The sequence below is a fragment of the Chiloscyllium plagiosum genome, unplaced genomic scaffold (assembly GCF_037043375.1).
Source record: "Chiloscyllium plagiosum isolate Xiang-an unplaced genomic scaffold, Cpla_swu_hap1 HiC_scaffold_12, whole genome shotgun sequence".
Taxonomy (NCBI): Eukaryota; Metazoa; Chordata; class Chondrichthyes; order Orectolobiformes; family Hemiscylliidae; genus Chiloscyllium; species Chiloscyllium plagiosum.
The window spans coordinates 81,343,824-81,355,942 of NW_028270150.1; the positions used below are offsets into that span (position 1 = coordinate 81,343,824).

Here is a 12,119-nt window from a genome sequence, read left to right on the forward strand (position 1 = left end):
GTAATCCCATCCCTGCCACCAAGAGGGTAACCAGCAAACACAATGGCTATTAAAAGGTAAAAACGCTCTTGTAAAGGAAAATTAGATAAATATTTTAGAAAAGGATTATGGAGAAGAGGAATTTTTAAAAAGTCAAATTACACAGCTCCAGTTCAATAGCAGCACTATGAGCGACTTTCTTCAATGCTGAAATGTCTCTATCTTGTTCTATCATCGAAGTATTAAACTGAAATATTTGAGATATTTGAAATATTAAACTGAATAGTGGCACCTCAAAACTTAAATACATAAATAACAAAAATTTAGTCAAAGGGGTGACCAATTTGAAACCAAAACGATCGTCTTAACGAAGTGGAGACCATAGCTGAGGTATTACGCAATCCTCAATATCACTTTGCAAGAGTCTGGATTGAAGAATAAGCCATTACCAATGTCGCACAAAAGATTCAGAAAAAGGTGAAAAGTGAATACATAAAAGACAAGCTACATAAGAACACTGTCAGGATTCAAATTAGTAAAATCACTTGATCCAGATAAGAAATTGCTGATAGAAGAAAGGATGAAAATTAAGATTGCTCTGGCCACAGTTTTCCTTGTATAAGGTATGGGGTGGAAAATGTTACACTCTTAAAGAAAGGGATAAATCTAACAAATCCCAACCAATAAGCTCAGTGGCAATGATGAGAAAACCTTTACAGAATGGTCCAGATCCTCTGGACATGGGAGGAGGTCTCCAACTCAACATATATTACTGATGCACTTTGGGACTACTGCACTTTTTGTTTTTGCTTAGATATAAATAATTTAACCAAAGTGAAAAAATTCAAAGTTAGCAGAAGTTATGAAACTCAAAATATAATAAATTGAAAAGAATGGGAAGCATCAGATGTGTACTGCCCTGTAAATACATAGCAAATGAAATATGAAGGGATTAATTTTAGTAAGGAAAATTAGGTTTAGCAACATGAAGAACAAAGCGACAATCTTGAAATTTGACATAGCTAATTATGGACAAAATCAAGCAGTTGTAAATGTTCAAAAAATGAAATTAGACGTTTATAAAAGTAAGGTCATCAGGGACATAGAGAAAAAGCATGAAAACAGAGTTGATGCTGGAACTAAAAGAATTAAATGATCTAATCTTCCTTGTCGTCTCCATATCTTGCACAGAAACCTACCAGTAGTTCTGGCGGTCCATCCTCTGCATCTTCAGCGGATTGCTCTTCACCAATTTTACTACAAAACACACATTTAAAAAAATCATTCATAAATTCAGATAACCATGAAATTGGTCTTACACCTTAGCAGCATCTGTCTAAGAACACCTAAAAGAATGTTACCAAAAGGATATTGCTGGACAAAGTGCAAAAATATTTACAACGAAGATACAATCACTAAGTACAATTATCGTGCAAGACTTAACAGGTGGTGGCTCTAAACTAGCAAAATGTGATCAATGTTACCAAGAGGATGGGTAGGTAGACAGATGATGCTTCCATTCACAGACAGTTGAAAACTATGGGTCATAAATATAAATCAAAAAAGTCATCCGTAAATCCAATAAAATAATTTGGAACAAGGTAGAGGCATTTAAGAGAAAAAAAAAGTTAGATGCATGTATGAGGAAAGAGGAGAGAGGGATATGCTGAATGGTTAAATTGCAAGTCAGTAGAGCTTCAGATGCACAAACTCTGGCAAGGTTAAGTTATGCAAGACAAATTACAGTGCAGAAAAAAAACTAAAAATTCTAAAAAATAAGAATAGCAGATAACATGGGTAAACCAATTTGCAATATGCAATAGTTAAACAGACCTTCTGTACAAAAATGGTAAGGAAAGCAACCACTTCTCGAACCTCAAACCATATATAATCATAGTCATACCATATCAGCATTAACATACATCAAGTTTTTCCGAAGGACTAAGACATTAGTTATGTTTTTGTGATTAAATTCCAAAAATAATCCAAAAGTTAACTATTTTGAAATCTCAACAAACCTCAAATAGCATTTGATTCAGCGTTGAAAACAAAAGATACCAAATTTATAATGAATGCACGTCGTCCCAAAGGATGTTCATGTTGGCCCAAATTACAGAATTAAAACAGATCAAGAAAATACATCCATTCAATAACTTACAAACCTGAGCAAATTTCATTCTGCACTGAAACAAAGTCAACAGCAGTTTTATTATAAACGTTGGTCACGACCAAATTTCAAGTTAGTTAGGACCCAGAAGTTGTCTACATGGATTTTGCTTTTAAACAACTGTATCTTACCTCTAATCCTTTCAGATTTAAGTTCAAGATAAAAGTAGATATTCTTTTTTCTTTGCAATAGTCCACTAGGTTTAGTGACTATTGCAGATCGACTTCAAGGGGTTTCTATGCTCATCCACAGTTTCTAGCTTTTCATTGTTTAGAATTTGGTCGCCTAATTCTTTCAATTTATCAATTATACCTTAGTAACTTTGTTCCCACCTACTTTTAATGCAGTCAGCAAACCTTAACATATACTTTACTATCCCTTTATCTCTGTATCACAGATAAAATACAGAAAGCTTGTGGCACCAGTGTGGATTGCGTCAATATGTGTTCATATCCATTATCCCTATTCTGTTTCTTAGCCAATCCAATAGGCTGCCTCTTATTCCAAACTATTTTTTGTTAATGGCTTCTTATATTGAACCACATCAAACAACTTCCAGGAGTTAATAAATAACATTCACATACACTCTCTTATCTACCATATCCATTATCACTTCAGAAAGCAAGCTAGGTTCTTCAGAACCTTTCCAAATCCATGCTGGCTCTCTCTGATCGACTGCATTCTAACAGCTCTGCCCATTACAACAGCTTTTTAGTCTGATAGGACTATAAAAAATAAAACAGAACTGCAGATGCTGGAGATGTGAAACAAAAACAGAAATTGCAGGTTCAAACTCAGTATGTTTGGCAGAATCCAGGAAGAAAACAGAGTTAAGGTTTCAAGTCCAGTCACACTTCAGAGCTTTAATCAGCACTATAATTTTTTAGTCCTGATAAACCATTTATAAATAGTGAAGTCACACTGCCAATACCTAATCCAATCTTGAATCAAGAAACTTGGTAGATCACGATCAATCCATCAACAATTTTTCCTGAGGTAGGACCCATTCAAATTTTTGATTCTTAATCTCATTACTTTCTCCACCACCTCTTTATTAAATATAAAAATGATCTGGTTAGGCTCGCTCTCTCCCTTGATTTTTGTCTTTTCCTTGTACTTCATCCTCCTCTTTTACAGTGAAGAAATACAATTTCAATTATAATGTCACTATCTCTGAATATACTGTAAAAACCTCGTGCATTGTCCTTCATAACCACTGCAGGATTTTTCCCCCAAATTCTCTTTTTGCTGCTCTTTTACTCCCAGTCTGCAGAATCTTAATTGATCTTTGCCCTTCAATCAGGCCTTTGTTTAATATTACACTACCATTCACTTCCCATATTGACCAAGTTTGTTGAACCTCCAGAGGCCAAGCACTAACTTTTAGGGTTATTATAAAGGTGCTGCATTCTAGTAAATACTTGTTTGGACATTTTCCAGCATTCACCCAAAGATTTATTCATTAATAGATGTGTAGAATATGCTGCGGTCAATTTCAGTCTCATCCCTCCACAGGCAGCCTCATCTAAATTTAAAAACCTTTGCTTGTGACTCACCATGCTTCCTCTAAAATCTAATATTAATTTCTATTATATTAAAATGTCACCACTAGCTAGATATTTCCTTACTGTTGAATTGATTAATTCCAGTTCATTATTAAATCTAGGACTTATCTTATTGGTTCCAGAACTTATTGTTTCAGAAAAATGACTAAATGAAAAGAAATCTGCTGTCTTTGGAACTTGAGCCATTTTGCCACAATCTGTCTCTCTGCAAAGAAAAGTCTTCCATTTTTGCATCAAGTTTCACTGATCTGTGTTTGTTTGCCCTGCTATTTTATCACTGCTATTTTGTACTCCAAAAGCAATTTCCAGTGTTGAAACTTTATTTCTCAATTCTACCCAATATTTTTATTGTATATTAACATCACTGATGTCCTCTTTTGCCATTGCTTTAACAGTGTCCATTATCGACACTAGTAATTTCCATCTACTTGAAGAATATTGTCACTTGATGCTGATTAAGCTCAGTGCCTCAGGGATAAGAAAACACCCAAATAGAAAAGAAAAATGAAGAATTACCTTAAATCCCAGACATTGAGGCGACGATCAGTACCACTGGAAGCAAGGATAGTTTCATTGTGTGGCGACCACTGCACCTACAAAAATAAAATCAAACATTTCAGCACATTGGCAAGGTGTGTGGGTGTGGGGATGAAAGGGGGGAGGGGGGGTGGTAGTAGAGGAGAGACAGTGAAAAGGGAAGCAAAACTGAAGAAAATCTACAACAAATGAGAGTCGCAAAAACTCATTAGCACTGTTTTACAGTACTAATACGCAAAGTTTGTTTTATTCTCCCATCTGTGGCTAATAAATAATCAGATTAAAATCAATGTTAAACTGGATCAACCATTAATGAGCAACTAAAACTACAGTGATGGCAAAATATTTTGATGAATCGTTTTTAGATTACAAATTATTTCTTGACTCAACTGCAAAGATGTTTAAAACTGATAAAATGGGAGTAATAATAAAATAGAAATAAAGTGGAATTTCCACAATTTGCAATAATCCCAATGGTTGATATGAATTGGCAAATTAAAGATTTTCAAAATTCTTGCTTTACACATTCAATGTTAAACATGATAAATAGAAAGAACATGAGAATAATCCATGTTATCTGAAGCTCCACTCATTCTTGGGAGAAAGGCTGAATAGGTTTGACATACATAAACTGTAGTTTGAAAGAATGACAAAAACTTATTGTAGTCTATATAATTATGAGCAGATTGTAAAAAGTGGATATTTGTGTAGGATGTTTCCTCTTACAAGACAGTAAACCTAGGGTACACAGTTTAAGGATAAGAGGTTTCCTTGATAAAGGCAGAAGAGAATTTTCTTCTCAGGATCAATAATAGTGTGAAATTGCTTCCCAGACATCATTCAAGGCTTGATTTTTAAAAAATAATTCATGGTGGATTTTGATTAATGAGGGAGTCAAGTGTTCTGGAATGCAGAGAAGTAATTGGAGATGAAAGCACAACCAGGTCAATCATGATCTTAATTGGCCAAGTGGTTAAAACAAAACATGTTCCACTACTCAATCTAGAGACAGACACAGACACAGAAAATGTCCAATCACCTATTTTCCTGACATCAAAATTCAGCTCTAACAGGTTGAAGGGGCTCTCTACTGCCAATTTTTAATTTGCCATCACCTGTCTTTCTCACAAAGGGCCACTCTCCCAGTCTAATTCAATAATGCTGACTTGCTGTACACTTCTAGCTATCCTAGCTATTATGTCTGCAGATGAGCTACACAATACATGGCGAGGTCTCACACACAGGATTGTGTGCAGATAAATAGTGATACCTTCTGCTTACCATGATCACTTCGTCGACTGTGTCTCAAAATATTTCTTTCTGGATTAGGGAATAGTTTTCATTATTCTGACAAAAACTTCCAACAGCTCGTTCAAAGGACTATACCAGCTGCAAATTTAGATCAATGGAGCACAACTTTGGCAATGGAATATTGTATTTTGAGTTTTAATGCAAAATGTACCACACATTATGCAGGCATCAGTACAATTAAGAACAATTGCCACATAATTAGACCATCTGGATGCTAAGTTTTCACATTGTATTGGATACATTCTATGAACAAGCTATAATTATTGCCCTTGGCCTAGCATTTGCGCTGCAAACCAAACCATAATTGCAGATGTTGGAAAGTGAAATAAAAACTCAGAAGTAGCTAAGTAAGAATGCACCTTTGGAGGCAGAAAGAGAGTTAATGCTTCAGGTAAAGTAAAAGCAAGATACTAGAGATGCTGGAAATCTGCATTAAACCTGAAAATGCTAGAGAAACTCAGAAGGTCTGGTATATTCTGTGGAGAGAGAAGCAGAATGAGCATTTTTCAGAAATGATGCAAAGGACACTAATAGAAGGCAAGTTTATTAAAAATCCAATGTCACATCTGAACTGTAAACCCTTCCATCTATATTAGAAAATTGGCTCAAACATTTCCAGCAACATGAAGCCCTGATTTTAGAGAAATCCAAGATATCAAAAGATCAGGGAGTGGTTCTCAGAGCCAGCTAAGGCACGTTTGGCTAAAATGGCCACCTTTACGATTCCATTTTCAATATCGATCTGTGATGCTACATAATGCTGAACATCCACAAGGAAACTTGCAAAAAGACAAAACTAAATAAAAAGTGTGTCCATTAAGAGTGCTTTGTCTCTACAGCAGTGGTTTATGATATCCTATTTTTATTAAACTGATATTTAGTGGAAGACACACACATGGCTGGTTGCATGGCTGCAGGATTTTACAATAAATTGAGAAATCTGCTGGCCTCAGAGCTACCATACAGGTCCTGCATGAAAGTCAGTCATATCTGATGCCAGCCTGTCCTTCTACCAACACATACCATTCTTTATAAACTAAGAAACATGCTTCATTCAGCAAATAGACCAATTCAGTGCCTCTTCTCCAAGTGGGAGTTCTCCAGCAGCTCTTTAATCCTTCATTTAAGGCACTGAAATTACTTTTCTTTTTACAAACCAGATTCTCTCTAATTGTATTTGGAACAGAGACTATTTTGAGAGACACTCACAAAAAGATGGATCCATAAATTTGGGCACCTTTCAATCCATGGTGTACCTGCTGACATCCTCATCATTTTGTGCATATTAGGTAAAGAGTTAGACAGATCATCCACCAGTGGTTCATTTGAAGTGTGCAAGTGAGACACTAATGCCCAATTAAAGATCGAACTCCATTACTGCAGCAAAGGCTGTGTCTAACATATAGCAAAGTGCAAGTCAGAAGATTTGAACCATATGGTTGATGGTAAGTTAAGGCAGGGAGGGGTGACCTCTTTCCCGGGTCCACTGTGCTAATCAGAGCCTATGACATGCATCAGTGAGGTAAGAGACTTAGCTGAGTTCCAAAGCCTCTGCTGAGGCCCAGAAATGGTGGCACGAAGGGGTATTCCTACACAGAAGGCTGGTGGAGCTCCCATCTTGCAATAAGGAAAGGGTAGAAGCCTGAAAAATTCCTGAGCCAACTAACTCAAAGAAGGCTTGCCCCCGACACTTACACTGGAATGCAGGAAGTCCATCCTTTGTGTGTAATCTAATTCCATTTGTATTCATTTCAGCCTATTTGAGTGAAGTGCAACTCAAGAGAATCAAGAACGTTTCTTTTGTATTGGCCAAGCTTATTGTGTGGGAGATATACTGGAAATTTCAATCCTTAGAAAGAAAACAGCAAAACAATGTACAAAACTAGACTTTTCTATCTGGATACAAATTACACAGCACAGCAATTAGCATTCAACAGTAAAACACAATATAGCCTTTACAGCTACTTTAAACTATTAACCATGTAGTTAAGAAATCAAATGTATAAGGAATTCAGATCTTCAAAGGAATGTCACAATCCTAATTCCTTAGAAATGTTTTTTAAAAAGTGTTAGCTGAACAATATCTACAACCTTTAGAAAGCAAAACTAGCCTTTCTTAAAAAAAGGATTAAATTATTCTTCTTACAATTCCAATAGAATACATGTACTTGTTGCATATATTATGCATAGAAACAAAAAATGAATTCAGTAAAATAAGTGAAAAGTTTCACCAAGGAAGTATTTAGGGAATTCAATCTCTAAGTAAAATCTAAGACTGCTTACCTGAAAGATCTCATCTTTGTGAGACTCAAAGGAGTGGAGCTTTAATTTTAGATTTCGAAGGTCCCATAATGCCACCGTCTAGAGAGAATGTAAAAATTGCTTTCATACACAGAAAGGTATTTAGTAAATGACTACACTTATTTAATACATTAAAAACAATGTTGTGTTCAGAGAAAACCATCCAGGATTGCAAGATCATACAAAAGAGAAATAAGCCATTCATACCATTGAGTCTGTTCTGATAATCCTCAGTCCACTTTCCTGCCTTTTCCCAATAACTAACATGTCATTACCGACTTTAAAAATCTCAGCCTTGAATATACATAACGACCCAGACTCAATGGTCTTGCGTTGACAAATTCCACAGATACACTACCTTCAGAAGAAGTTCCTCATCTCTGCCTTAGAGTGACCCTTTATCCTGAGATTATATCCTCTGGTCTTAAACTCTCCCATAGGAGAAAACAACCTTTGTACATCTAACCTGTCAAGTCCTCCAAGAGTTGCAAATGTTTTAATTAGGGCACCTCTATTCTTCTAAATGCTAATGAGTACAGGCCCAATCTACTCTACATCTCCTGAGTTCTTCCATACCCAACACAAGCCTAGCAAACCTTCTTGGCTGCTCCAATATCAGTAGATCTTGCCTTAGATACAGGGCCCAAACCCATTTCAGTTGTGGTATGACGAATACCTGCATAGTTCACAAACTTTCCTTTTTTTCTTACATTCTATTTCTTCTGAAAAAGAGGCCAATCCTTTTACCTTTCTTTTTACCCACTGAACTTGAATGCTAGCTTTTTGTGATTATACACAAGGACTCCCAGATCTGTGCTGTAGCTTTCTGTAATCTCTCCTTTTAAAGAATATTCAGTTCTTAATCTTCCTGTTAAAGTGCATAACCTCACATTTCCCATGTTATATTCCATCTGCCAAGTTTTTGCCCACTTAGTTAACCTGTCTATATACCTTTTTGGACACTCGTCTGGCCTTGCCTTCACATCTACTTTTGCCTTCTCTATAAACTTGACTATAGTACACAAGTCATTAATACAAGTTGTAAATAATGGTGGTTGAACAGAACTGGTTCTTGTATGACTCGACTAGTTACAGGTTAGCATCCTGAAAATAGCAGGTGTGCACATATGCACAAAAATCCAAAGCTGTCTTTTATTAGTTAGACAATCCTCTACTATCCTGCTTTACCATTCAAATAATTCTAATAAATGTTAGGATCGATTGCACCTTCATGAAGCCATGCTGACTTTATCAAATCATATTATGTATTTCTAAATATTCTGCTATTACATCCTTTATAATTGACTCTAATATTTTCCCAGATAACAGATGTTCCTTCTCTTCTGAAAAATAGGTAACACATTGACATTTTCCAGTCCTCAGATTTCCAGAATTTAAGGATTCTTGGAAGATTACTACTAGCTATTTTTTTTAATATCCTAGGGTGCATTCCATCAGGTCTGGGGATTTATTGGTCCTTTGCCCTATTAGTTTTCCCTTGTGCCTTTTCTCTGCTGGTAATTTATTTCCTTTCCTTCTTTGCCCTTTGGATTTTAATGCTATTCTACTGTGAAGACAGATGCCAAGTGTTTATTAAACTCCTCCATTTTGCAACTGCAGGGGGAGCAGTCGACTTGCACTCTGCAAAGATGAGTGAACTGATGTATTTGAACAGCAGATGAACCAGAGACAGCACAATCTCCCGCCCACCCTCCTCCTCAACCAAAAAAAGGGGACTGGTGTTGATACGGTAAGGGTTTCCTATTTTGTTTTTGTCGTGTGATTGTGGAAAAGTTTTTCATTCATCTATTATTTGATATAATAGTTGGACTAAGTACAGCTTAAGAGTAAAAATGGCAGGAGATCTCAGACCCATGTCATGCTCAATGAGGGGGCTCAGGGACGTGGCTAATGTCCCTGGCTGCTTCACATGCAGGAATTGTGTCCAGCTGCAGCTCGTTAGACTGCATGGCAACCCTGGAGCTGCAGATGGACTCAGTTTGGAGTATCCACAATGCTGAAGAGGTTGTGGATAGCACATTTAGCAAATTGGCTGCACCGCAAATTAGGATTGCTAAAAAGAAAGGGAATGGATGACCAAAAGGCAGAGTAAGAGCAGGAAGGCACTGCAGGCATTTCCTGCAGTCATCTCCCTCCAAAACAGGTATATCATTTTGGATACTGTTGGGGGAGATGGCTCACCATGGGAAGGCAACAGTAGCCAGGTTCATGGCACCCTGGTTGGCTCTGCTGTACAGAAGGGCATGAAAAAGAGTGCAAGGGTCATAGTCATAGGGAATTCAATTGTAAGGGGAGTAGATAGGCAGTTCTGTGGTTGAACATGAGACACCCAAATGGCATTTTGCCTCTCAGGTGCACATGTCAGGGATGCCTCAGATCGGCTGCAGAACATTCGGGCAGGCGGGCGGGCAGGCAGGCGGGCAGGGGGAATTGGACAGCCAGCTGACGTGGTGCATACAGGCATCAATGATATAGGCAAAAAAAAAAAACAGGATGAGGACCTACAAGCAGGATTTAGGGAGTTAGGAGCCAGGTTAAAAAGTAGGACCTCAGAGGTAGTAATCTCAGGATTGCTACCAGTGCCATGTGCTCGTCAGAATAGGAATGATTGATTAGGCAGGATGAATGAGTGGCTTGGAGGGATGGTGCAGGAGGGAGGGGTTCAGATTTTTGGGACCAGTTCTGGGGGAGGTGGGACTATTATACATTGGACAGTCTACACCTGGGCAGGATTGGAACCAATGTTCAAGGAGGTGCTTTTGCTAACGCTGCTGGGGAGGGTTTAAACCAATGTAGCGGGGGATAGGAACCAAATGAGGAGATCAGTGGTCAGTAAGGAGGTAGTAACTTAAGCCTATAAGGAACTAGATAATGAAGTCAGCGTGACTGAGGGAAAGAGTAGGCAGGAAGCAGATGATGAATGCAAACGGAAAGGTGGTCTGAGGTGCATTTGTTTTAATGCAAGAAGTGTAGAAGGTCAGGCAGATGAATTTAGGGCTTGGATTAGAACGTGGGAGTATGATGTTAGTGCTGCTATTTCGACTTGGTTGAGGGAAGGGCAACTAGATATCCCAGGATGTAGATGCTTCAAGCGGGATAGAGGAGGTGGTAAAGGGGTGGAGGAGTTCCATTATTGGTCGGAGAGGATATCACACCTCTGCTAAGGGAGGACACTATGGAGGACTCTAGCAGTGAGGCAATATGGGCAGAGCTCAGAAATAGGAAGGGTGCGGTAACAACGTTGAGGCTGTACTACGGGCCTCCCAACAGTGAGCATGAGGTAGAGGTACAAATATGTAAACAGATTACTGAAAGATGCAGGAGCAACAGGGTAGTGGTGATAGGAGATTTTAGTTTTCCCAACATTGACTGGGATTCACTTAGTGTTAGAGGTCTAGATGGAGCAGAATTTGTAAGAAGCATCCAGGAGGGTTTTCTAGAGCAGTATGTAAATAGTCCAACTTGGGAAGGGGCCATACTGGACCTGGTGTTGGGGAATGAGCCCAGTCAGGTGATTGAAGTTTCAGTAGGGGATTACTTTGGGAATAGTGATCACAATTCCATAAGTTTTAGAATACTCATGGACAAAGACGAGAGTGGTCCTAAAGGAAGAGTGCTAAATTAAGGGAAGGTCAACTTTAGTAAAACTTGGCAGGAACTGGGGAGAATGTGGATTGGGAGCAGCTATTTGAAGGTAAATCCACATTTGACATGTGGGAGGCTTTTAAAGAGAGGTAGATTAAAGCGCAGGAATGAGCGAGGATAGAAATGGCAAGATTAGGAAACCATGGATGACAGGTGAAGTTTCGAGACTAGCTAATTGGAAAAAGGAAGCATAAATAAAATCTAGGCGATTGAAAACAGACCAAGCTTTGGAAGCATATCGGGAAAGGAAGACCAATCTGAAATGAGGAATTAAAGGGGCTAAAAGGACTCATATCTTTAACAAACAGGGTTAAGGAAAATCCCAAAGGCTTCTATTCATGTTTAAGGAGCAAGAAGGTAAGGGTTGGCCGACTCAAGGACAAAGGAGGAAAGTTATGCGTGGAGTCAGAAAAAATGGGTGAGATCCTTTGAGTACTTTGCATTGGTATTCAGAGAGAGAGAGAGAGAGAGAGAGACATGACTGATGTTGAGGTTAGGAACAGATGTTTGATTACTCTCGGTCAAGTCAGCAGAAGGAGGAGGGAAGTGTTGGGTATTTTAAAAGTCATTAAGGTGAACAAGTTCCCAGGTCC

The 12,119-nt window shown here is 38.1% G+C and overlaps 1 protein-coding gene across 1 annotated transcript in view; it reads right to left on the minus strand.

The window, feature by feature from the left end:
- LOC122554992 (histone-binding protein RBBP7) overlaps positions 1-12,119 on the minus strand; it is a 37,354-nt gene that overhangs the window by 2,075 nt on the left and 23,160 nt on the right. The window contains exons 8-10 of the mRNA XM_043700502.2: positions 7,843-7,920; positions 4,228-4,304; positions 1,179-1,236 (exon numbers count right to left, since the gene is read on the minus strand). Coding sequence (XP_043556437.1) covers positions 1,179-1,236; positions 4,228-4,304; positions 7,843-7,920 — 213 coding nt within the window. The remainder of the gene's footprint in view (positions 1-1,178; positions 1,237-4,227; positions 4,305-7,842; positions 7,921-12,119) is intronic.